This window comes from Lagopus muta, chromosome 6 (assembly GCF_023343835.1).
Source record: "Lagopus muta isolate bLagMut1 chromosome 6, bLagMut1 primary, whole genome shotgun sequence".
NCBI classification, from domain to species: domain Eukaryota; kingdom Metazoa; phylum Chordata; class Aves; order Galliformes; family Phasianidae; genus Lagopus; species Lagopus muta.
This window is the reverse complement of record NC_064438.1, coordinates 13,370,398-13,398,110: the sequence shown is the minus strand read 5'-3', so window position 1 is coordinate 13,398,110 and position 27,713 is coordinate 13,370,398. Positions and strand designations below refer to the sequence as shown.

Sequence of the window (27,713 nt, the reverse complement as noted above, 5' to 3'; positions counted from 1 at the left end):
CTTTTATTGCCACTGAGTCATGCATTCTTGTATTCTATAGCTGCTGAGCTACCTACATCAGCACAAGGCATTCAGTATTTCATCACAAGAGCAACTTTACACACCTGCTTAGTTTGTTCTCATTCTACCCAGACAGCCTTGAATAAAACCTTTATTCAGAAATGGCGAACAGTGTGTGATCACTGTTTTCAGTTGTTGTCAGATTTTGTTTTTGCTTCACATTTCCTCTGTTAGACTATTCATGCATGTATAATAAGGACAAGATTAATCATAGCTCCAAAGCCTGTGATGTACATCAGATCAAAGTTCTGAAATAGTCAGTGGATAAATATGATTTTTCTCTAATTAAAACAATTAGTTTTCCATACTGCTTTGTGATGAAAATTTAATGTGTGAGCTCTTGTATCAATTTAGTTTTATTATGCCCGTGTATTTAGTATGCTAGAGTAGAAGTTGAGTCAATATTTCCATTATTATGATCCTATTTTACAATTCTAAAATTAGTATTGTACTCTTCAGGGGGCTTAAACCTAACTAAAAAAGATCACTTAGGGCGGAAACTTGGCATATAAGCTTTCAACAACATATATTTTGGTGAAAAAGAAAATGTAATTTTGGAACACAATACACTTGTAAATGGGTTAGTTGTGAGAATAGAGGAAAATGTTAACTTAAACACATGTTGTGATTTGCAAGTTATTTATGACCAAACTGTGTGTTTTTTTAAATATATATCCCAAACAAAATGCACATAAAATACTTTTATTCTATCATTGATCCTTCGTGTAGAGGGAATGGATGGGGTTGGTAATGGAGGGAGGGAAAGACAGATACCTTTCAGATTTGTATGAGTTTTTCATGTGCATCTATTTATTTTCACGTTTCTAGTTGATGTATGTATTTAAACAAGCCATTAAGATTGTAATACACAATAGTTGATACTGCTTTTCAGTGATATGATTGTATAAAGTTTTTTAAAACTGAGGCATGAAAGAGCTCACCTCATAATCTTTGATGTAAAATGGTGCTGGAGGCCATCGCATTTTCCAGAATTCACTTGTTTATGTAAGACAACGTTTTGTGAGCAGAAAAATTGTGATAAAAATTTAGAATTTCCTTTAAATGGATCCTCTCATATGGGTTTACAGGATAAAATAATCACTTCGGTTTCTTCAAAGGCTTTGAATTTCAGCAGTATCAAGAATATAGACTAAGGTATTTGTGTACTGGCCTTACCTTACTAATCCTTGTATTGGATGGGAACAAGGTTTGGAAATAAGCCAAAGCTTAAGAACTTGTCCAGAACATTATTTCATTTTAATCTATCAGTGACTTGCAACAAACTTGCATCATCATCATTTCAAGTAGGCACAGCTGTCCTTTTGTCATGCATTTGACAGACACAGAACGATAAATTGCTTGGAAGGTGGGTAGTGAGAGTCGATGGCTTGCTTCAGGTGTTTTTCAGGTACAGCTCAGGTGGGAACATAAATGTACAGTGTTTCCCTCTGCTGTCTCATCTTTTAATAGGAATGGGTGGCTATTAATGTGACAGATGGCAGCACTTCTGAACCACCTGTCACAACCATCGATTTCCCAAGGTCTCCATTCCTTCACGCCATTAAGAAATATCTCACTTGTATAAATCTGCCCTTCCCTTCTCTTCTTTCCTCCTCTGGAGATGCTGCCTGTGTTTCTGCAGTTGCTAGGGAGTGTGCAGTGAAGCAGACAGGTGAACTGGGAGTGGCTGCAAGGCGCAGGAGGGATGGTGTATGGGTATTGCTGTCTGGGACTGACGTCTTTTGCGGCCTGTGCAGCTGAAGCTCATGCTCTCAGGAGGAAATGTGAAAAGCCAGCAGCTGAGGTGTGCTTCTGCTGCTTGAGAGCTTCATGTGTTTCACATGTTCTGGTTTGGTTAGCCTTCTTCAAAGCCACAGATAAAAATCTCTTTAATTTCCAAATTCAGGAATAGCTTGTGACATAGGTGAATTTAAATTGCTCTCAGATGCCAAATATATCCTTTCTGCTTCAAACAAATCCATTCTTTCCTTGAACTCCTGTAAATGATGACTTATTAAGCCTTGTTATGCTACATCACCATGGTGGTAATCTTTACTTCAGTGGAACCCAAACTCAACAGATGTTTCCTGTATGTGTGCATTAAATTATCTGTTCTTGCTCTCGATGTTCTGTCCGAGTTTATGATTCATTAGTCTGTTTTAAGGATCTGTTGCTGTACGGAAATTTTTCTGCTTCTCTTGCTGTTTATGCCAACATTATTCTCTAGAATACTTCATGTCTGACCCCATTTGTATTCCATAGTTACAGTGTGTGTACATGTATATAGACTTTCCTTGCAACAGCCCTCAAATTCTCTCAGCAAACTTCTCCTGCTCATAAAGAAAATCAGCAATTCAGAACTGCTGGCAGCCTCCCTCTAAGGGAAGGGTATGGTGTGGGCAGGCAGCCCACAGCCCAGGAACTCCTACACTGTAAAGTTGACTAAGCCACGAAGACTTACATTAATGGTTTTGCTTTACAAGATTTTAAACACGTATTTTATTGTAATTCAATTTCCTGTACCTCCTTCATTCTATTATGGATGAGGAAGCAGACCGAGAGCAGGGAACTGCCTTCTTAATGTCACACAGATTGTCACTGGGAGCTTTAGGAATGCCACTAATGTTTCTTTAAAATAAATTAATGAAAATGAAATAAAGAAAAGCCAACCAAAACTGACGGGTTAAAACTTTCTGTAAAGCTCTATGTATTTTTCCTCACAGGTGACAGTTACAACTATTGGCTATGGGGATAAAGTACCTCAGACCTGGATTGGAAAGACCATTGCTTCTTGTTTTTCAGTGTTCGCAATTTCATTTTTTGCACTACCTGCGGTAGGTTATTTTTTTGTTGTTGATCCATTCATTATGAGAAGAAGCTTTTTGTTAATAACTCCTTAAACTTCAGAATCTAAAACTAAACATAGAGTTCTTATTGTATGCAACATTAGATTTTCTGTGCATTTGAGAAAGGGATGTGTAATTCAAAACACTTTCTTTCTGCCCATCTAGGAAGTGCAAAGAAAGTACTTCTCATGTTATTTACTTCTGGACTTCGTGACTTAATGTTTTGGCTTTTTAAGACATTTACTCGTAGTTTATTCAACTGATTAAGTCCAAGGTAAACTGGAGGGTTCTTATGCACACTCTTCCTCTGGCAGAGCTACAGAAACGGTGTTGCTGGCAGAGGCAGCGGTAAGCAGTCAGGTGCAGAGATGCTGGCAGCTAATGCATCTGCTTGCCAAGTTAATGTATGACTATGGCCAAAGTCTCATGTTCAAAAGTGATTTAGGGATGAGATTTTAAAGATATATTGGCTCTTTGCGCTGAGGACAGATAAGTACTTTCTAACAAGATATGGGATACCTGAGTACCAAAAGTAAATTCAAGATCAGCAAAACCTAGACTGTGGTTTGGAAACCCAAAATTGTTCAGTGCAAAGATTCGGTAAGGGTATTGCTTTCAAAAATTTAGCAGTACTTGTAAATTGTGCTTTTAAAATGTTTGTGCAACCTGAACTGTGCTGTCAAAAGGTGAAATTGGATGCGAATTGGATGAAAAAAAATCTGGATCCGAATAGAATATCTCCTACTGTCAAAATCTTGCCAGCTTTATTTTTTAGCAAGTTTTTCAGCTGTATTAGCATAATATGACTGTGGCAGGGAAGTGGTGGGAATAAGCTTGTGATGGATAATAATAATATTTTTATACCAAAACCTCCACAAAAATTCTTCACAATATTTAACAGCAGCTGTTAAAACTAAAGTGGCTGTTTAAAAGTAGTCACTTAATTACTCTTCAAAAGGTTGAGTACTTTTAAAGTAAGTATAGATTTTTAAACTCTCCAACATCAGTGTGTCTTCAAGATATATTCTCCCCTTTTTACTTTCACATTTATACCTTGATTAGAAGAGAGACTTAGTAAATGAACTACACGAGAAATGTGAAAATCTGCTTTTTTGGCTGTTTTTCTTCTTGGACTTGAAAGACAGCAAAATGTGGTATAAATACATGTATATCAGCCCCACGTTTACAGTAATGCTTTTCTGTTTGCCTGTAGAAATGAAAGAACACCCCAGCACCACTTTTATCACTGAGATTCTATTATTGAGTTGAACAATTTCTGTGAGTTGCTCATAAGGGGAAACAGGATTTGAAGCTCTAGCGGTAACCGTTGCACGCTGCCCTGCTTCCTTTTTAAATGAGGGGAACTGTCTAAGATCCCAGACAAAAATAATTGCTGTGGCTAAATGAAACTGATGTGAGTTCTGGGTCTAGCAGTGATCCTGCTTTTTCCAAACATGGGATGTTTGATCATCATTAAGTCTTTGATCTTGGCTCAATGATTGTAATAGGAAAGGTCTTTCCTGTTTCTTTCAAAGCACCGAGTGATTAATACAGTTCTTACAGATTGAGCCAAGATCACTGGCTGCCCTGATACCTTGACTGCAGAAAGCAGATTATGTTTTTTTAAGTAGGTGCAGTTATATAAGCTGATTTATGGAAGATTTCAGTATTTTTATCTGTCTGGTAGTAAAATCTTTGTTAAATATGGCTGTAGCTATGCACATGACCACATAAGTGACTTGCCTTATACTTAATTATGGACTTTAAACTACGTTTGGATGCTGCTGCCAGTGCCATGCTGCTTATCCTAAAATGCTTAAGATGGCCTCAAGTTGAAGTCACCTTAGTCCTGACTATTTTTATGTTCCTTTTCCTTTTTCTCGTCTTCCCATTCCTGCATAGGATAATGTACAAATGTAGGAGCTGCTTTACTACAGTTAAAAAGGCTTTCTTGTGACCTGAATCTTACCATGCCAAAGCTTTATTAATAATAAAAATGAAGTTAAGCACATCAGGTTTATATTTTTCCCTATTCTGTCATTCTCCTGCACAAGCATTTTATGAGGCTTTTGGAGGGTATGAATTACCACTGCTGCTTGCTTTTTAGTGTTTGAACTCAGCAGACTTAAACAGGTTTTGAATCAGGGCACGAGAGAATTCATAGTTTGTTTCAACAAGTAATATTAACTGAGTCTAAAAACAGTATTAAGTCATTTCCTCTCAGTAATTAGTGGGGTTTTATGATGCTGAATGGGAGTTCATTAATGCAACATAATTTGGCAAGCTTGTGTGCTTTCTTTCGTCCTTTTAAAAATATGTTTAAAAAAAAATTAGTTGTATGTTTTCTTTGTTCCCAAAGGGAATCCTTGGTTCAGGCTTTGCCCTGAAGGTACAGCAGAAACAAAGACAGAAGCATTTCAACCGTCAAATTCCAGCTGCTGCCTCTCTCATACAGGTACAAAGTTCTTGCATTTCACATGTTATCATTTTTCTCCATTTGTACTTTTTTCCAAACTTGGCAATGTTCCATGGCCTAATTCATGTAGAAAATTGCCTAAGACTTAGAGATACCAGTCTCTTAAACAACTTTTGTGTTTACAGTGGTGTTTCCAACTAACGAGCAGGAAACTTCACTCCCAAATCAGGTCAAATTCTTTGCTTCTGCAGTTTAAAGTAGAAACTGAAGGCTATCCTGTGGCTACTGAACAGTTTAACTGTGGAAAAAGTTATGGAATGCTGTGTTTACAATAGTGAAAAATAGAGAATAGACTTCATGTAAAATCATGTTTTAAAACAATATTGTTCCTTGTAGAAACAAATGTCAGATACATTTCATTTTCTTTTGCACAAATAAATTCTTTAAAATCTCAGCTTTCATAGAATTAAATTGGAGATGACTGGGAAATGTGAGATTCTGCAAAATCATTTTTTTCTGTAGGGTTCCATAGAGGCAGAAAATTTAATGCCATCTATTAAAAGTATGGTTGTAGTTCTGTGCGAAGCTGGCATTCAGCTCACAAAAAGTATTAGTGTTGATTCTATGGAGGATTTTTTCCTCCTTGTTTCCCCCTCACTCAGTTTCTGCACGTAGCTGTAGAAGTATGTGATCAAATTCAAAAGAAATGTAGATGTACCCCTATGTTGTGTCATTTTTGCCTTCTCGTATGACTTATTTCTCCACCTTCATGAGTGAATGTGGATTTCCAGGTCAGGCTCTTTATGGAAACAGTAGCTAACTGTAAAGTTTATGCTTGAAACTAAACAGTCCCAGAGTTAATGTGAAAAAGTTTTAAATTTAGAGCTCTGGTATTAGCCAGAGATTAACCAAAAGTCTTCAGACTCGCTGTGTTTTGTTTGGATTACATGGTCAGAGAAAGGTACAGTTTTGCAAAGGATGGGTACTTAGTGTTCCCACTGATTCTTTTGGAAATCAACCCCAAATTATTCTTAAGTCTGAGACTGCATGTCTAGAATGTCATACTTGGCTTTGTCTGAAATATTAAAGAGTGGAGCAAAGACAGTGAGTTGTTTACTTGTTATTTGTACTGATTATTACTATTTGTTAGTAGTTGTGGATCTCTAGAAGCCCAATTGAATAAGTTCTCTGCATCTGATTTACAAAGCAATTACTCTTAAACCAGTAGGTTTGTGAAATAAGTTCAGGAGAGGGCAACAGCTGAAATTAGCACTTCTTTTTCTTGTATTCCTTCTTGCTTTCTTCTAGAATCCACTTGTTTCTTCCAGTATCCTATTAACCATGGTGGGAATTATATGATTGTTTGATCCTTTAGTTTCCAAATGCTGTCTGCTTTTTCTCTATCATTCTGCATTGCTTTATTTCTTTCATCTTGTGTATTCTGCCTTCTCCCGCTTGAGTGTATGTGAATGTCTGATACATATGGTGTAGAAGTGAGGATCTACTGTTCTAATCTGGAGACTAATTCTTAATCATCTTTGATCACATATTTACATTTTAAGAGAGAATGCAGCAGTGCTTTGTCTCTGGTCTCATTTCCTAGCCCTGCTTTTCCTCCTTTGCTCTTTGAACTTAGTACTTTAATCATTGGTTGTTGGGGGAGGTGGAAGATTGCTTTTGTTTTTTAGCTCCTGCTTAACTAATTGTGCTGTTTCATCATGTTCTCCATCATCATCACTTCCTTGAAAGAATATAGCCCTACTTACCATATCACAGTTGCTTCTTTTCCTGACAGAACTCTTATGGAAGAATGATTTTATTTTATTTTTCCCTGTTAGGGGCCTGAAACATGGTATGCAATAGGCAAAGCATTCAAAGTTTCAAAATCACAGAGGGAAACTAGTGGAGAGTGAGAAATTCAGCTCCAGTCTCCCAAACCTGTTAGAATTCTCTTTTATTATTTGCTGCTAATGCAAGTGCAAGTAGTACTTGAAAACATTGGTCTTACTTTCCATTTTGCCCAGCTCAAACTAAGTTTTTTTTGTTTGCTGATTAAAGATTCTGAACCGTTCTGAGTTAATGTTTTCATGGGAGAAACTACAGAGTGCTTATAGATTTCTTATGTGCTGACTTAGAAGTTATTGTGTAGCATGGGTTGCTACAAATCCCGTTGCATTGATTGTTGCATTGCCACAACTTTTTCTCTAGACTGCCTGGAGATGCTATGCAGCAGAAAACCCAGACTCTTCGACATGGAAAATATATATTCGAAGACCTGCCAGAAATTATCATTTGCTGTCACCCAGTCCAAAACCAAAGAAATCAGTGATGGTATCATTAACTAACATTTCTTTATATAGAAATTTCAAATGTTTTTAATTGGATCGATTTTTTTACACTCTAGAGGCTTGGTTGTTGTTGTTTTTTTTTTTGTTTTTTTTTGTTTTTTTTGGCTTTACAGAGTTTTACTAGGTTTCAAAGTTATGTTTACTAATCAGTTTTGTGGTTTTCAGTATACAAGCGTTTTAAACTGCAACTTAATTTGCTTCAGTTACCAAGCTTGAATTATTTTTTATTGCATTTATGAGTTTGGAAAAGAATGATAATGATCTACCTCAGGCAACTCAATCCATTACTTAATGTTGTTTGCAAAAGTATATGCAAAGAACAAAAACCCAGAAAATGTCTATTTCCAAAACTGTAACTTATAACTGCTTTAAAACGCACAAACAAAAGAGTAACCCACATCCTGGTGCTTCACTCAGCTACTATTGATCTTATGATTTTCTAATGCATCTTGTGCCTATGTATGCTATATCTTATTCCATAGCTTAGAATGTTTGTTTCTTCACTTAAGATACAGCAAGAAGAAGTCTTTACATTATGTATCTTTACATTATGTAATACTTCATCCTCTCTTTTGGATGTGTGGTAGCCATGTACTGGGAAGGAGAGGATGTTTTACAAAAATTTCTCATATTATCAGAGATTCATCTGAATTCAATAGCACTCTATGCATTTGCTCTCTGCTGAAGGTATGATTTATTGTATCCATTAAAATGGTAAAGATATTCCAGAAAGTTTCATTCATATAAACTGTTGCAGAGCTAGCCAATTATTATTGCAGGCAAGGAATTTGCTAATGATGATGTATGGAATTCTAGGGATTAGCCAGTTTGGGGGGATGCAATCTCATTAAGAAATTCACAGTATAGAATGATGAAAGTAGAATTGGTCATGTACTCTTTTATGTAGTTATAGCTCATTAGGGACTTTGTTATTATTGTAGACAATGAAGAGCTGATTTAATGCGGCTTGCTTTGGTAATTTAACGTATGTGCATTTTTAGGTCAAAAAGAAGAAATTTAAGCTAGACAAGGACAACGGGCCTTTTTCTCCAGACAAGATGTTAACAGTTCCACACATCACTTATGACCATGTGACGGATGACAAGAAACCTGATTTCTGTTTTGATACATATGAAAATTCTGGTAAGCAATTTGTTGTAGAATGCATTGTCTTCTGTTAATGATTTATGCGTAGGCACTCGTTAATATGTACAAGAGAAAGGACGGAATTAGTTCTTGTCCTTATTACTAAAGTAAGATGATTTTGCTTTTCGACTTTGCTGGCTTGTCTGGTTGAGGTTCAGCTGTTCCTTTAATGAATGTACTCTGTTGTAGACAAACTAAGATCCTTTGTCGTTTCTGCCTGCTGGAAGAGCTAGCCTCTCTAAGGCGCTAGCAGTCCCCAGTTCTTCAATTGATTAGAGATATCAGCTGCTAGCTTTTCCATGTGAAATTTACTCAAGACATGTTACTATCATGCTTGTACCTCAACCAGAAAGGTTTGACGTATGTTGGCAGCTCTGAGCATAGTCTGCTATGTGAAAGCATTGTCTGCTCCTACCATCTGGTCAGTGGAGCCGGCTGTGAATCGAATTTTGAAATCAGAAGTGCTGAGGATAAATGTGTATGCATCTATATTAACTGTCACTGTGCAAAAAGGTACAGTGTGAGGAATAAAAAGCAAGGGCCATGCTTGGTGATCACCTCATAATTGATACTTCAGTAACCGGTGCTTGAGTTTTCATCTGTCTGCTCAAATTTTGACCTAGCACCGATTTTAATTCAGACATTTCACGTGCTGCAACATTCTTTCTGTGCTTTTTCATTCTTTCTTGGCTCCTATTACAGAATGACTATAATTTGCATCTGGCAATAGAGATGATAAAGCTGTTAAAAGGTGGACAAATACTGAGTTCAATTTGTAAACTCACTCTGAGCATAGATATCTATTTCGGGACAATCAAACGAAACAACTATACAAATGATTTGTTTTGAAAAGTCCTACCTTTTACCACTGAGTTTCTAAAGCTCAATTTGCAGGCAGGCAGCTACTGCCACTTCAAAAATCAGCTGTATAGCTTTCAACAAATGGATTTTCTCTAATTTCTTCTGACACTTATCTTTTTCCTTTTTTATCTGTGTTCTACTCTCTCTAAACTGTTACAAGTATACAGGACAAACAGGAATGTTAAAATTGCTTGGTAAGTGGAGGTAAATTTTATCTGTAGCATGCAAGCTTATGACGAAGTAACATTGATTGCAGTGCTTTTTGTGTGTCTAGTGCTGTATAGTTTCTAAGAAATCTTGTACAGCCGAGGAGATCTAGACAGACCCAAATCTACATTCTCACATTTCTAATTGCACAGACAATTTCATTACAAAGAAGAAAGCACTTATGAATATTTGTATATAAACAGACTATCCCTGTTTTTTCTTCATAATTGAGACAAATTGATAGTGGATGGATAAACAGTAGACAAAAGATGATGTAATGTAACTCAGACTTTATCTAGCAATTAAGTTATGTGCTCAGATAACCAAGAATTTCTAAACAAATAGATTGGGATGCGAGAAGAATTTCCAGATTGACCTCTGAAATTGGGCTCCCTGAAGTAAATGCATCTGTTCCTGTAAAAATGCTCTGTGGATATTTGTGAACAGATGGGGACCCATAAATTAAATATTTTATTTTACTGTTTGTCTGGATTCTGTGATCACTTAAGCAGCCATGGAGCCCTCTGATGTTTCTAATATGCTTGTTTAGGCATTTTCTTAATGTTTGAGTGTTCCTCAAAGACTTAGGGTTAGAGCTAGATACAGACCAAAAAAAAAAAAAAAAAGCTAAACCTGTGATTTAGTAAAAGTGCTGTGAGCCACCTGTAGGTTTCTCATGCTGCATCCACTAAAGACATTAGAGATTTCACTATTCAATTGCAAGGATCCTTGGATTTTTGGCTAAAACATCTGAAATTACAGAGCTCAGTTTCTCCTCTGAATCCACATGTAACATAAGTGTAGTAGGAGTAGTAAAAGACCAAAAAGTAAACTTTATGTCCCTCACTCCCCGTGATTTTGGTTTGCCCATTTCCAAGAAGTGCATCTCTTTTGGGGCTGATTATGGTGGAATCTCAGGAGAGGAGCAAGAGCCATGAAATCACCTGCTCTCTATAAGTAAGAAGCCTCAGAGGAGCTTTGCCAGCAATCACAGCTTAAATTTCCTAGCCAAAAGAGTAAACTCATGGACCTGAGAGTTCACTTAAAACCATTCTCACAGGGACTCAAAGAAATTGAGGGGAAACTAAATTTGTACATACTGTGAATAAGATTACGTTTTTTCTTCTGGCATCCTCGGTTCAGCAAGGACTGAAGAGCTTTGGTTGGAGCGTGCCTGTAGCTGAAGAACACTTACAAAATTTGTTGGACTTTGTTTTGTTCTAAAGATTAAAAAAAAAAAGGCACTATTATGATTAATTAAAAGAAATAAAGCATGAATGCTTTGTTTTGCTGAGTCTTTCTCAGTGTTGACTACTCATCTGTCTGAAAATTTTCCCCAAGAAATCCAAATTGAGGCAAGCACTCGGCTTAAATGGTTGAAGTTGGCTGTCATAACTGTTTTTTTTTTAATGCAATGTACCATGTTGCTTTTAACATCTGTGGCAGGAGCTAGCTATGCTGTGGAACCAGACCAAGAGTAGTACAAGGTTGTACTCTTTGGAAGGGAAACACTTGAGGGAGCCGTGAAGTCAGGAAGGAGAAGGCAAACGTATAGATGACATTTTTCAAGATAGGACTGGCTTCTGAGGAGGAATACCTTGCCAAAGAATTTTTGAAGAGGCACAATGCCTCCCCTAGTGGTCGTTTAATATTCTGCTAATTTGCAATACAAACTGAAAGAGTTTCCCAAAGTCGATTTCCCAGTATTATCTATTTTTAAAGATGTCATCCTGCCTGCATAGGTATGTCTGCATCTCCTCAGCTGTCTGTCTGGAACTTTTTTCTTTCTTCCCCCCGCCCCTCCTATCTCTGTTTTATGTGTATCTTTACTATAACTCAGATTGTCAGCGTTCCTGGCCATCCTTTTCCACAGACCAGCAATCTTCCAGCGCTCCTTCCTCTCCAGGTAAATCTCATAATATTTCATTGCTCCATCACCTTTGTTAATTACTAAAATCTTGCAGTGTTCTGTCTGGAATTGCCTGTTGTGGCACAGAAAATTATAGTGCAGTCCTTTTAAGAAAGCGTAGGCTTCTTATTAGAATTTTAAGTTTGGAAAGTTTTTCGGATTGTGAACTGCAAATGTTGAAATAAATACTACCCAGTGTTATTTTTCTAAATGCATTAATTAAAATTTAAGTCTTCCATGCTTAAAGGTGTTTTCAGTTTTTGATTGTCCTTGCAGAAGAGGAATTGGAAGCTGTTTTCTCGCATAAAAACATCCCACTACCAGAAAAGAAGCTCCATGAATGTCATAGGGCATACCAAATTGTGTTAGTAATGTAGAAAACTCATCAGTAATTTCTTGTGAGTGATTGTGATTATACTCATTGATTTAGAAGTTTGGACCTTCTGTTTTAGAGTGGGAGTTCTCGTGTTAGGGAGAGTGTATTCTTCACCATTTGAAAGTAGTATTTGGCCCAGCGTTATCAGTGGAATAGCCATACCTTGTAGTGCTATCCATCAAATACAAAGATAATAAATTTTGGGGACCCCTGAATTCTGGTAAATATCCCTTGCTGTATCTGTTTACTGTTTCTTTTCACTCATTATCCATTGAATTTTTCTTTTTAAAGCCTTTTGTGTGTGTGTGTGTGTTTGAGAAACAGCCACTCAGAGTCCAGTGGGTGTGGATTTCTTTTTATATCACTTCTATTAGGTGTTCAGGAATCTCATTGCTGGCCTTTGTACCAGAGTGGCAGAGATCATGACAAACTTCTTTTTCTTGTCTTCAGCTTTACCCTTTTGGCAGTTCTTAGTAATGTTTGCTTATGGATGAGGGTTAGGAAATGCTGACTTTTTTTATCAGTTTAGAAATCTTTTGTTCAGCTTGGGCAACACCTTTGCCTTGAAGCCTTAACATTGATGTTTTTTAAATCAGTCATTAGAAAATTAACTTTTGCAGGCTGTATACCTGACTAAGTAACAAGCTGCCTCATTCCACTAAAATGCCCAGTGATCTATTGAAAAAAACACTCTGTGGTCCAGTCTCTGAGGGCCAGCAGTGTATTTTTCCTGTGTAGATGTGTAAGTCATGAGGGAGATTGTAATTTCTGACATCGGTCTTCCCCCTGGCTTTTCAGCTCTTACAGTGAGCAAGTCAGCAGTGATAAAGCTGTACATAGGGCAGTTAGCTCCTTGATGCTCTGAAGCAGATTTACTTCAACAGAATGTGTGGAAGGGAACCCTTTGTGAACACCATGCTCTTCTCTTGACCCCTCCTCACTCTGTGCAAGCAGATTGCATGGAAATGTTTTGAAGTGGTTCCTCCTTTATGTTTGAAGCAGCAAGATTATATATATGAATGAGAAATAAAAAGTAGGGAACTGCATCAGTCACTAGAACAGAACATGATCTTGGTTATGACCATCTTAGAAGTTTTTAAAATAAGGAGAGAGAGACTGTATTTGCCTTTTATTAAGTAGCTTCTCATCTCAGTATTCTCAGTCAGCTAATAGGTAAATATTGACTTCCTGTTCCAGATGAGGGTACTTACTGAATTAAAATGGTTGTGTTAGTGAATATCTACAGAAACTTGCTTACTGGTTTTGATTCTCTATGCAATTGGTTTGCACTCGAGTGTAAATACAGTAATGTTTTATGCATGCAGAAATTCTGTAGCTTCTTTGACAAATGTTAAGACTACACTCAAAATGCACTTGGGGTTCTGAAACTGGCAGAATTTAGGAGAAATTAGTTTAGAAATGAAATCTATACCACTCTGCCTAATTTCTTGGATGAACATTTTGGTTATAAAAGCAATTCTGTCTCCAAGGACTTCCACTATCTGAAATGGTCTTTCCTCTATAGTGCTCCTTGTGATGAACTCTGCATCTTGACATTTGACTCATGTATGGGTTGATAGATGAGGCGTCCTTCCCATGAAGTGAGGGAGGGATTGGGAACCTATAAATTGGCTCAGACAGTGTGTGAGAGAAGCTGTCTTACCGTCATGAAAATGCTGATGCTCCTTTGGTGATCTAGACCTGGTTTATTGGTCTTAGTCACAGTAATTACACACCATGAGATGATTTTATAAATCAAAAATTGAACTAGAGATGACATAGAGGAACTGATCTTGTCATTCAGGTGTTCATGCACTACTGCTATACAGCAGACTGGTATGACTGATTATCATATATTGACTTTTAGAATGTGCTATGATACTTCAAAGTCTAGTGTATGAGGAGTATAAAGAGTTCTACTTCTAATGTACTTTAAGCTGTATGCACATCTTTGTAGTAACTTCTGGTTATAATATTCTGTTAAAATGCGCTGTATTTCAGAAATCCAAGCAGTAAGTCATTTTTAGAAGCTGTATGCTATTGCTATAACCGTTATCTGCATATTTTCTCACAGTGAGAAAAAGCCCGACGTTTTTAGATGTGAACACAGGACCCTTCATCAGGACCAACAGTTTTGCCGATGAGCTTGACCTGGAGGGTGAAACGCTGTTAACCCCAATAACTCACATCTCACAGTAAGTCAAGGTCATTGAATTGTGCATTAGTTGACTTAGACAAGAGAAGCCAATCCAGGTGGGAGGAGCTGAAATATGGAGCTGATAGGGCTATCTCAGATATTTGCGTCAAACTCTTTTACCTTGAAGTCGGTGTATACTTTTCTGAGTGCCAGTAAATCTTCTTGTTGACCTAAAGAAAAGTTCACTTGGCTTTGACACAAGGTTTTAGTTTTTAGCTAAAGTCCGTGGGCAGCTGGTGGTTGATAGCCTTAAGATTTTCACATGCAGACAATGTGTGGGAGTACTTGCCTGTTGAGAATTATGTTAATCCCTCCGTCGTTTTCCAGTGGAATAGCTGTAAAGTGCAAATTTAGAAGTACATAAATGAAATACTGGCCTTTAGATTTCAGCAGTACCTCCTGGAGTGATCATAAGATGATATGTATTGGAAGAAAAATGTGTTTTGATCTTTATTACTGCTTTGTGATGTATTGAAATGACTCAAAATAGGCCTATATTTTTTTATTTTTTATTTTTTTAAAAGGTTTTCCACATTTCTTTTATGCTAAAATGTCATGGCTCTTCAGATTGTTCTAAAAAATTCTTAAGATAATAGAATTTAAGTACACTACAATGTCAAAAGGAATGACTCAAGAACAGCTAAATATTTTATTTGAACACCTTAAAAATATCTGTCACTGTCTAATTCAGACTCCTAACAAATTCATATTATTTGCCATAGCAAATGTGTGACAGTGTTTAATAGATCAAACTCTTTCACCTTGCTGGCAGAATGAGAGAGTTTCTTCCTTTCCTATTCCTAGAAATCTGACTATTTCTGCAGTGAAACCACAGATGAAAATTCTTGGCATACTTATGTTTCAGAGGTACAGCATATGCAGAAATGCCTGCTGCCAATTTTCAGGCCTTCTTTCTCAGTGATATAAATAGCAGAGAAGCACAAACGTACATGCTACACCCCTTTGGAAAGGGTATGAAACAAAGAAAATGTAGGTTTTGGAGAACAGTGCCGGCTCCCAAACAAAATAATTTGCATTCTCAGCTGAATCACCTACATGTACATACATCTGTAGGCAGAGAGTTTAAGAGACTTTTATTCTGGAAGATTTCTTAGTGGTGCAAGCAGGAGGAGGAAGTCATAAATTTCCTCTAGCTTTAAACAAGAACAACGGAGCAGCAAAATCAGATCTAGAAGTTTCCTTTCCATTGCTTTAAAAAAAAAAACACAAAAAACAACCAAACTTAACACAACATTGCAAGGCTTTCTTTAAGGGAAATAAGCTTTGGTGCTAGGAGTTTTCATCATCCAATTTGGACTTGCTAATGATTCCTTTTTTTCTCATTGTCACCTTGAAACATCATAAACAGTAAGGTGCTCTTCTACTTTAAAGTCGGATTGTGTAATATTTGAGAGGTGATTTTTATTATATTACTGTCACTTCTGGGAGCCCTGAGGATATAGGTAATGTGAATCAGCCCCCCAAAAATATGGAATTCACATTCTTTTACTTGTTCACTGTGTTTTTATTTTTGTTTTTTTATTATTGTAACCTTCATTGAAATTCCTGTATCGTTCTAGATTATAAGTAATGGAACAGTACAAAATGTGTCCATGTATTTGCTTTGTGTTGAGTCTATATTAAGGCAGAAGAAAGTGAAGGTCATGTATTGGTAGTTTGTTTGGCTTTGGTTTTGTTTTGGTTGGTTTTCAAAGACTTTTTGGTTCTCAATTCAAAACCAGATAAACTGGATTAAATGTAAAGCTGGATAAAATATTAATTTACTTGCATCCCTTTGAAGTTTGGGTGCCCACATGTTGTGTAGCTTATGGGCTGCTCACTCAGAAGTGCATTTACTTGGTATGCAGTCGATTAAATGTCGAAACAAGGCCAGAGAGGCCCATAGATATAAAGGTTTGGCAAAAAGTTAGAGAAAACCTTGTGTTTTGCAGAGTTTGTTGTTGTATTTCACGTTTAGATAACAGATGTTCTCCCCAGCATTTTGGAATTAACAAGTCCGTAATGCTTTTTTTTTTTCCTATCGGGTTGTACAGTGAAAAGCAAGTTATTGTGCAAAGTTTCAGCAGACACGTGCTGCTGGATGTTAAAGACCCACCAATTTCCACCAATTATTTGGACAAATGCTTATTTTTCATTCTTAATTTCAAAGTCCTAAGGAACAAATGTTTATGAGCTGTTATTGCACATGTCAGGAGGGCCTGAATATTAAGCATGTGGGAATATAAGTAAGCGTGAAATTTAGAGCTATCGCCTATGCAATATGATTACTCCAAATTAGTTGATAAGGAAATAAGCAACCATTATGCAAGCATTGCCAGGCACTTAACAAAAATGCAGCACCAGCTATGAAAACAACTTAGTAGGGAAAAGTCAAATAAAGTGCAAATAGCTCTAGTTGCAGGTCTTAAAAGCAAGTCATAGTCTATCAGAGAAACAGGAGTATGAAGGCAGTTTAAGGAGCTGAGGCAGTGCCTCTTCTGTAGAACTCCTGATCTAGGAATGCTTAGGTTTGGTATTGGATGCATTATTTCCTGGTCAATTACATATTCGTTACAACATATGTATGAGTTTGTCCACCAACCACAGAAAGGTGACTCCAGAATAACCATGAATGTTTGAATGTCATAAATACATGAATAAGTATGACACAGTTATTTGGAGACATGCAACTAGAAAATGACTTTCGTTTGACGTTGTGGGAAGTATTTCCTTTTGACACATAACATAAATCTTCTGGCAAAAGTGGGAAGTACCTGCTGCACTACTATCAGGGAAGCACTTGATATCATTGTATCTTAAAGTGAGGCTAACTCACTTGGCTTGGGTTGTAGACAGAAAATTCTATCTTTCAGTTGTTATGACAAAGGGCTTTAGAAAGGCTTTATGTATCTAGGCCTAAAGTTCCCTTTAAATTGAATTTCAGTGTCTTGCTTGCTTATGCAATAATTATTCCTTATTTTTTATATGGAAGCAGATTTTCTAATTGAATCTAACTTGCTGAATTTTGAATGTGATTCTGAAATAAATTATATAGCTAATATAGTCCTATTTCAGTGGAATTAGGGGAAATCTTTCTTGTGGAAAAATGGCTGCAGCTGTTAATCGTGTCCCTCCTACTTTGAGGAAGCAGAAATACAGAAGCACTTTCAGACCTGATGTTTAAGCAGGAAACAGATTAACATAGAGTAAAACAACTTTGTGGCAGATGTATGAAAAAATACAGAACAGGATAGCAGCAGATAAAAGAGTGTGACTGTGCTTATTCTTCTATATGAGAAGTTCCATAAGCTTAAGATTCAGTTGGAACAACCTATTTGGCTGTCAGAATTCACCCAGAAAGTGAACTTTGAAACATGCAAAATGGGGAAGAGGTGAGTTAAACTGAGCAGAAAAGAAAGAGAAGGAAATAATGAAAAACTCTCAATCCAGTGTATCTTCATATAATGAGTTCTTCACTCCTTAAAGCAGTTTAAATATAGCTCCAATTCTTCATTATTTTTTTTCAGGAATAAATTCATCTCTCTCTTTTTCATTTCCATAGTTTTCTACTCTCAAGGTTCAACAGCTCGTTAAGCAGTGGCTTGTTTAATCAGTTTTGATATATAATGTATAGTACTTCGTTCTGCTTCCTAATAAATACTTTTTTAAAGGAAATACTCTAGGTTTATAGAAGCATCTAGTTTGGAAAAGACCTTCCAGATCACCGAGTCTAACCATCTATCTGGCCTACCAAGTCTTAATCACTAACCCGTATCCCTTAATGCCATAAATGTATTATCACTTTATTGCAGAAATTAAAATATAAAGATAGCCCTTGAAAACTGTGTTTAAACTCCATATATACAGAGGTATTTTGTTTGTTTGTTTGTTTTGTTTTTTTATACAAAGTGTACAGGGTTTGATGTGACCCCTTAAAGTACTCATATCTAGTTAAATCTCCTTGAGTATCATGCCAAATGAGTGCTCACTGGCATAACATTGCATAGGCCAATATACTCTCTGTGCAAAATTGCTGGCAAAATTCTTGATTGCCAAATAGTGAATGTGTTACTACTTCATATATCTCTCTATCTCTTAATTTTAATTTTTGTTTTGCAAAGATTGATGTCAATCCAACTACTTCAGGGAATGTGTTTCAAAGTGAAAGCGGCTACATAGTGCTTTTGTGTTCCTATTGCTGTTTATATGGCCAAAATAACAACATGGTGTTTTAATGATTCTTTCCCACGTGTTTCATAAGTCTCTATTGAGATGACAGATGTTTCATGAGATAAGTGTTGGTATTGGTGGTATACTTACACCTGTAAAATAATGTTTAAGTGCAGGATTGCTTACAATGGCATACCGTGATCTTTGGGTTTAATGCTGTACGCTTATACTAGAATAAAGCATTAGATTAAAAACAAAAAGCAGTTTCTTCTGTTAAGTGTATTTCTACCCTGAAAAAAAATGTGACATCACCTTTCTTTTCTATCTCTGTCAGCACCTCGGGTGTGTAGAGTCTTCTAGGCATTGTATTAGGAGCAAGTGATAGGTTCCTGTGTTGGAGATGTTTTTAAAAATAAACTTTCATATAGTTAAGCAAATAAATTTGGTGCTTTTTAATTTTTAGATTGGGGAAATGGCTGCAGACAGATCTTTCTGAGCAACTGAAATGAATACTTTGGGGCACTTTATCGTTTTAATTGTATTTCAAAGTGAACTGACAAACACTGAGTGCAGTGTCCATGGTGCTGCAGTTACCAATGGCTTTTCATTGAAGTAATGTTTCCTTTCATATTTCCTTATGATTTTATTAATGTTTTACATTTTAATTAGCAGTATATAATCTATTGGCAAAACACAGAACCTCATTGTCTAGAACAAAGAGTTCTGAATGTGTTTTATAACTGTCGCATTTCTGTTAGATTATCAGTGAATAGAATCCCTATTTGCTTTCATTTGATAGCTCATATTGTAACAGATTCCTGCTTTTATCTTCCTTTTCTATGCCAAAATGATCCTGTGGAGTCTAAGCAAATATTTCTTTTTCACTCTGAAGTAGCCAGATCTAATGGCTGTCTTCTGTTGCTGCAAGAATTCTGTTTGAAATGCTGCTAACAATATATAAACCGTGACTTCCACGGGGTCCATTTTATCATTAATGACAGGGCATGTTGGCAGAATAGCAGTGGAAATTGTATGTAAAAATATTCTTCAGTTAATTCCAGAACTAAATGGTCAAATGTCACTGATTACTGTGCTTTGTAGTATTTCATTCATTTACTTTACTCCCTGTTGTTGAATCTGTTGATTTAATAGTTTTATAGATAGGGGTGTGGACTCATTCCCTGAGTTGTTCCCTCTCATGCTTTGGTTATTAAATTGCAGTAAATGTGGCCATAGGAAGAAACTCTAGAACTCTGGATGTATCAGGAGTCAGAGTTTACTCATCAGTCCAGCTGCTTTGAGCCATTTGGCCACATGAGGATATGAAAAAAAACAAAACAACAAAAAAAAAGAGTCTGTCGAGCTGGTTTGATAAGCAATCAAGGAAGATCCTTTTTACTTTTTTTTTTTTTTTTTTTTTTTTTTTTTTTTTTTTTTTTTTTTAAACTAAAGGAAATCCCACAATGGCAATAAATGAAAGACAGCATCATAATCCTGTTCTGGTTTCTCATTTTCTCATTTTGCATCCTGTGGCAGAGGAAATGTAGTGACAGTGCTAAGCGTAACTAATTCGTGGATCAAGACATTGTAGTCACCAGGAAGAACTCAGAACTCTGATTTAAGTTAGCAAATTAAGTTAGGTAGTTCCAGATTTAGGGGCCTGCAAATCTTGTCTGCATGTCAAGAGCTAGGTGGTTATAGTAGAGCAGGGTGTAAGCAAACTTGGCTATCTTAGATAAGCTGTTTTCATCATACTCTGTCAGAATTTCGATTTCAGACTTATGGATATTGTTAGAACCCAGAATTACTTCTGGGAGAGCTATTACATTTCCACTGTAGCAATGAGCTGGTAGCATCAATTTCTTGCATTTTCTTCTGCGGCTGTCTGAAAATTGTTATAAACTCTTCTCTGTTTTGCTCCTGAAAAGCACTGTAGCCATTGCTATGTGACAGCAAGTGTGCTACTTTGATTTCATGTGTTACTGCTTCAGCAATGTATGTATGTATGGAATCTCTTATTCTATGCCTAGGCTTGGGCTGACAACAGTTGTCATTTCATCTGTAATACCCGACAGGTGGGATCCCAGCACACCAACAGTTGTGTGCTTTAATGGTACCTGATGTCCACCACAGGGCCGGTTAAATTGACTCACTGTGTCTTCTGTGGTATAGGCAGCTAATGGTAAGCTCTGTTTTCATAGGCGAATTACCTGAGATAAGATGAAGTTGAGGCTTGGGCAGATCTTCATGGTGTCTTATTTCACCATCAACACTGTAGGAGCTGGGCTGCTTCCGACAGTACAATAAGTAATATGGCTAACATCTGTCCCATGTGGTTACTCATTTCTTTCATCTTTAGGGAGAAGTTTTTGTGTACTGTGGTGGGTGGTTGCTTTTTTCATAGATTAGATAGAATGTGTAGTTTACAGCTATAGATTTGAAGACCAGAGGGGATAATTAGATTGTTTCCTTTGATCTTGTAGAAGACAGACTGTAGTGCTCTGTTAAGCTGGATTCAGCATTGCTGTGCTGTGTTCTTAATATTAGCAAAAACACAATGAAAAGAATTGAGTTTCATAAGCTTAGAGAGCAAACAGGTGCAAAATCAGGCAGCCACCCAGAATTTGTGATTTCTTCCCTCCTTTTATCGTAACAACCCATTTATCAGAGACGAAAGGGGCCTTCGTATACTCAGAATTTTTTTTTTTTTTACTACACTTACCAGAATGTAGTATTGAACAAATATGTTCTATGTTACAGTTTATAAGCATTTATGAAATAATAATTCTCAATCTGTACCTTTCTTACTGTTAATGGTCACTGATGAATTCCAGTACAGCATATAATTACCACTTGGCTATTTTATGTATCTAACATAGTATAAAAGTAATGTGTTGACTTTTCTTAGTGTACAGACCATCTAGACAGAAGCTAAGATAGCTTAGCTATTTCTTTTGTGTTGCAGATGAACGTTGCATTCCTTGGTCTCCAAGCGCTGGTTTACATCTTGATTGATGTTAAGTAATTAAGCCGGACTCCAGCTGCTTAGTGGTTCAGAAGTGCAGGGTTCCTGTGCTGTAAAAACAACAAACAGTTCTCCACTTGCTAACTTTTATCATTGTTTACTTTGGGCGCCATGTAGAATAATAAGTGCAAAAGCTTTTTTTTTTTTGTTGGGGGGGGGGGAGATGAGGGGGAAGGGGAAAAGCAGAATAAAAACGTCCCAATTCCACTTAGCGTTTGACAAAGTTAAATTTAGGATCATCTTGAGCTAACGCCAGAATTAGAATTAAAAGCATGACCATTTTGTTTCTGTCGTGAGGATGGAGGATAGCTTTACTTTTTTCTTTAGATGTGATGGGTAACAGTTTGTACAGTTTATATTGTGTATGTTTTTGGATAAGAGTACACGTGACTTTAATACAAAACACAGAAACCCAACACTTCCAGTGTTTCTAAAACAATGAAGTAGAATCATGGAATCGCAGAAACAAAAAATGAAGTAGAAATTTTGTGTAATGATTTGTTGAATGTATGGCAAATAATAGTTTTCAACTGGTTGTGGTAATGAATGCTTATCATGAAGCTGTAAAATTTGTTACTTAAAATATCAGCACCATTAACATATTTTGAAATCTGTGTATGCCATCAAGCCTGAATGGATTGCAGTGTAGCAAACCTACTAGGATTTGTCATCACAGCTCTCCAGTGGGGATCTCTGATAGTCCTACAACACTGTGGAAGTACCTCTTAAGATCAGTGTGAGCCAACCAAGCAATACAGTTGACTACTGGATCTTTATTCCATTAAATAAGCATTTTTAGCAAAATTATTCTAATATTGGTGTATACATTAGCATTCATAAATATTTATTGAAGCTGTCAGTGAAAGTGTAATTGCAGATATCTGTTTCTGTGTTTGGGGCAAATGTAGCTGGAAACTGACACAGGAAAAAAAAACAACAAATAATTTGTATAATATATTTTTGACATAATTGTATACTTCCAGGCTGAACTATCAAATACAAACATGAAACAGTACACTATTAAAAGCCAATGGCATGTGTGACCCAGGAGACCCCTGTATTTTAATTATTGGATAACATTTCAATTGTAATAAGGTCTTGTGAGAACATCTTTTGTACAAAGTACATTATCTAGGAAAATATGGAAACCTACAGCTGGTTTAAGTATTGCAGAGTACTGCAACAGGACAGCAGTGCTTAAGGAAAACACCTTTTTGTAATAGTATTGATGCAGAAGGAAACAGTTTCAAAAGGAGTAAATGAGATGGTGCATCTGTTTGTAGTTGTGTGTGATTGCTTGGGAAATGGCAAGCTGTACACTGAGTAGAAGTGAGCTAAAAATTGCTCAAATGTGCTATGAACACAAATTGCCTTTTCATACAAACCTCATTCCACAGTGTTTTACAGAGATAAATATTGCATTTGCAGGCTTTTTTTCACAGGAAAATGCTGCTCCCAAGAGGACCAGGGATTCAGAATTTAGTATTTTCTTTTTGCTGCACTTCTTTGGAAATCCTTTTTGAGCATTGACATGCTACTGAGTTTCTTCTCCAACTTCTCTTTTTTTCTGACTGCTTCTGAGGTTTTTTTTCCTGAGTTAAAAACATGATCAGTTACAATGGGTGTGTGACACATGGTGTCCCAAGCCATGGCCACTTGCCTGACCGCATCAGGTAGCTGTTTACTGCAGTGCACCTTCCTCATGCATCTACAAAGACTGAAAATAGTTGTTTCGCTCAGGGACTTGGTCATTCCTATGTATAGGACTGTTTTGTTTTGATCACCATGGGAAGTTAAAATAGAATAGGGTAAAGCATTTCCTTTGTGTTGCAGATAAAATGCCTTAAATACCTTACAGTAGCTGTCAGCTTGCTAGAAAGCTACAGAGGAGCACTTGACCTTTTGCTTGTGGTTGTGTTTTGGTCTGTGTTTTCCTTAGGTTATTGTACTACACCTGTTTCTCTGGTTACTGTGAGATAAAAGTAAATACAGATGCTAGACGTTGCTGTGCCTGGTAACGTCTACGTCTTTTGCAAGGAAAAGTAACATTTGTCTATTTTTCCCCCTATATTTTTGTCCCTTTTACATGTAAAATGCATATATACAATGCTTAAAAGAAAGTGGAACATGAAGTGGTATCTGCTGTCAGCCTGGCTGTTGGGCTGGAGCCTGCCCCACAACAAAGTCCCATCTCCTGTGCAACCAAGTGTCTGCCAAGCAGAAATATCACTGTTCCTGAAGAGGGAAGTCATTGGCAGTGGTGGGGTTCCCAGTGATTTGATCTTTTAGGAATTCTGAACCCACATGAATTGTACTTGGTGTGATGCAGCATCCTGCAGAGAGCCAATGAAGTGAGCAGAGCACAGCAGAAACATAATAAACATAACACCCTGCATGTAATCTTAGTTTATGAGAGTCTGCATTTTGTGGGTGTAGGGTTGTCGTGTTTTCACTGTTTTGTTTTGTTTTTGAGGAATGGCACTTCACAGAGACTAGATCTGTGAAAAGAGCTGTGTTTTAATGGAAAGACGATGCAAAATATGTTTCTAGATCCCTGCAGAACTTTGGTTCACATGCAGGAATATGAGAGGTGGCAAACTAAGAGCTGTATCTGAGGTGTTGCATTTGGAAATCACTTTCATCTACCGGTGTAAGTTTACCATTTTGACCAATACTTAAAGGTGTAGGAAGTAAAAAGTACTTGAATTATTGCCGTGAACTATTTTTCTGTTGTGCAGTGCTGGTACATTAGGAAGCAGTTGAACCCCTATATCTTAGCCTGTTTTGGCGCTAAAGTCATACTAGTACTTTTAAAAATGTGACCCCAACATATTTGGGATCTGGCTTTCAGTCAAAAGCATAGAAGAAATTGTGAACAAAGAGCTTATCTTTTGATGAAATGAGTTTTATTTTCTTGTTGAAATACATTGCTTTCAAAAATGAGTAAATTATGTTTATTCCATAACGCATCTCCAGCATTCAGTAATATTGCTTACAGGAAAGAACTAGTGGAGTTCCTGGCAATCAGTTTTGCTTAACTTGCCATACAGGTGTTCTCCATGCAGGTTAGCCGTTGTTCAGTGACTACTGAGCCCTACCTTACTTGTTAAAAAGCATTCTGCAGTAACAGTGGGATCCAGAAGTGCTCATACTGAGCATCACTCTTCTCCAGTTGCCAGTTTTGTGCGGTAGACTTCACAGGCATCATTGGGCAGCAGTGAATGGTTTGAAAATCCTAACACAAAATGGAAACTTATTTTGGACTGTCCCACAGATGGGAGCACTCAGGTGACATCACCGAAGTGGTATGGGATGTCAATTTTTCTTATGCTTAGCAATATGAGCTGTCATCTGTGCTCAGTTCACTGGAGTTGGGGTTGAAAAAACAAAGAAACAAGCTTTGTCTGAAGCATTACAAATTCACCTAGACCTGAAAGTCAGGGGTCAAATTCCCTCCATTGTTGAACATGTAGTGTTCTGGAGCTTTGTGTGCGAGGCTGCAGAGGTAAAATCCATCCTTTTCTTCTCTCCTTTTACCTAATGTCTAGGATGTTATGTTGCCACATGTGCTATTGTTTGCCTTTTTGTTTTCCGCTTGTATTGGTTTCCAGAAACACTAGGCTGGATTTAGAGCTCAGCTATGTTTGGCAGTATGCATTTGAATAGCAAAAGTGAGATTTTATGCTGTATGTATTCCTCCTGAAAATGGACCGACATAGATAGCTCTGTTTGAAGGCAGAAATCTGTTTTGGCACAGCACTGGAAAATTTGGGAAACTGTGCCTTACAGACTGTATTGTAACCCTCAGTCCTGCTGTACTGACCTGCTTTGAGAAAAAACATTGTTCTCTTTCTGTGACACTGAGAAATTCTGTTTTGGCAGCACATATACCTATTTCTTTTCTTTCTTCTCTTTCTACCATGTACCCTTATAGCTGTTTATCAAACTGTGCAACAGTTCTGCTGGCTCTTATTTGCTACTTCACAGAGAAGTGATACAAGGGAGTCATGAAGTCTATAGCACCGTTACACAGGTGTTACAAACTTCATCCATGTGAACAAATGCCCTGAAAAGTTAAATGCTGTTTTTGTTCCACTTGCTGTGTGATTACTTACCTCCAAATCTTTATGCTCTACAAGTAGATTCTTTGTTTTGAAGAAGAGGTTAAGATTTGCATATGTGCTTTTTCCTAGAGAATTTGCACCATACTTTGTGGTATGTATTTAGGACACATAAGTGAAATGTACCATGTAAGAAGTCCGTGTTTGAGTCCTGAAATGCCTTGTAGGGTAATAAATAATGGATGGATGCAACCAAAATATATTTACTTTTCAGTGGATTTTGTGAGCATTCTCAATCCAGCTGCTTTTTATTTTAGAAACCTAATCCTCTCCTGCCCATGTACAATTTTCAGATACTAATTTGGAATGCATTCTTTTCCACATCCCTTTGTCACACTCTAGAATCTTGAATGTAAGTTTTATTTTCTTTTTCTTAGCCCACCCACATGGGGGCACCTGCTAAGGGTCTTCAAGGGTACTTCCTTGGCTCTGCAGGACTCTGAGGTTTTCTATAAGTGTGTGTGCTGCATCTCATTCATTCATCATTATTACATCCTAATGTAGGTCTCAGGTTTGCTAAATTATGTTAAATCACTTCCATATTGAAACACATGAATAATTTTAAGTCACCATGTTCTGCAAACAGCAGGTTCAGATTATTAGAGCTCTTAATTGCTTCTGTCTTTTTGTTTGAAAGCTTATGGTGGGTTACTGCAAATTACAAATTGGCAAATAGTATATACTAAAGGCTTTGCAGTATAACCATGAATTGCATCTTGAAGACATGGTGCATCTAGAAACTCTAAGCACAATATAAAGATATGAACTGCTCAAAAAGCAGTTCAGTGTAAATCATACCTGATGGAGCTGTAGTCAATATCCTTTGCAGAACCTCTGAGAGAAGTATAGTTATTGAAAATATTTGTATAGCAGAAGGCTGTAATTTGTTAATGACTTTTTTATGCATGCAAGGTGCCAGTGTGTCAGAAGGAAGTGAGAGCAGGGAAAAAGGGAAGGATAAAAACAAGCCAACTGTCTAAAGCCTGAGAATATTCACATCTGAGCTGCCAGGTTTTTAGATCAGTTTTTCTAATGGCACAGGCTGTTTGTGCAGAATACATAGTGTAAAACATGTGAAGGGAGAGACGTGAGATTGGTAGGTTTATGTGAAGTTGTATGTGTTGGAGAAAACATTCCAAGTGGTTGTGGTGGTGTTGACAGGCTGGGCACAGAGACTGAGAAAGATGGTGTTTAAATAGCAGGAAGTAAAAATGATTTTGAGAGCTGTACTTTAATTACTGCTTTACCCCAGTCCCATCTGCACTTCCTCTGGCCTGTTCATTGAAAAGCCAGAACATTACAAACGCCTGAATGAGCATCTTTTGGGAGGGCTGGAAAGGAAGGGGCAAGTGTTAGGAGATGTCCTGGTGAAGCAGATGGATTGTGGGGGAAGAGGGTAATTGGAGGATGTAAGCTTCAGTGAACGGGAAGGTCAGTTCTATCAGCAGTGATGAGGAAACAATCTGGGGATACGTGAGAAAAATTAGCTGATTTTGGTGATGCTATTGAGCACTTTTGTTCTCAGAATGTGATGCCTTTAATTTTGTTGGAATTGGTTTATTTCAAAGGTTCAAAATATTAAAGTTGGTTTGGCTTAATATTTTTCACATCGTTTTTAGTTATGTTGCATTCTAGGGACCTTGGTAATCCTCAAGGAAATATAGGGATGTGGGTGCATGTTCAGAAGAGAGCTGAAAGAATTAAACTTGTCACCTTTTTTCCTCCATCTTCCCCTTTCCAAGATTCCTTGGAACTCCTTCAAACAGCATTTCTTCTTGCACCAGTGCTTAGTCCTGCCTCTAGATTTTTCTGTTTAGAAGGCATTAGTGTTCTTAAGCTCCGAATAATTTCTCTCTTCCCTCTTCATACTTGCTGCAGTCACTCCTAATTACTGTGTGTGCTCGTGCAGGGCCTGTGCTAACAGAGAAATGCAATGGCTGCTTCCTTGGGAAAGCAGAGGGGGAAACCCTAACGGCTCCCCAAACCTCAGAGAAACAGCAGGGGAAAGCTGAAGGAGAGACCAGAAGCTCA

General features: G+C 37.2%; 1 protein-coding gene across 1 annotated transcript in view; it reads left to right on the top strand.

The window, feature by feature from the left end:
- Window positions 1-27,713, top strand: part of KCNQ1 (potassium voltage-gated channel subfamily Q member 1) — a 328,812-nt gene that overhangs the window by 89,632 nt on the left and 211,467 nt on the right. The window contains exons 7-11 of the mRNA XM_048948648.1: window positions 2,784-2,894; window positions 5,266-5,361; window positions 7,531-7,653; window positions 8,672-8,813; window positions 14,244-14,364. Of these exons, the coding sequence (XP_048804605.1) occupies window positions 2,784-2,894; window positions 5,266-5,361; window positions 7,531-7,653; window positions 8,672-8,813; window positions 14,244-14,364 (593 nt within the window). The remainder of the gene's footprint in view (window positions 1-2,783; window positions 2,895-5,265; window positions 5,362-7,530; window positions 7,654-8,671; window positions 8,814-14,243; window positions 14,365-27,713) is intronic.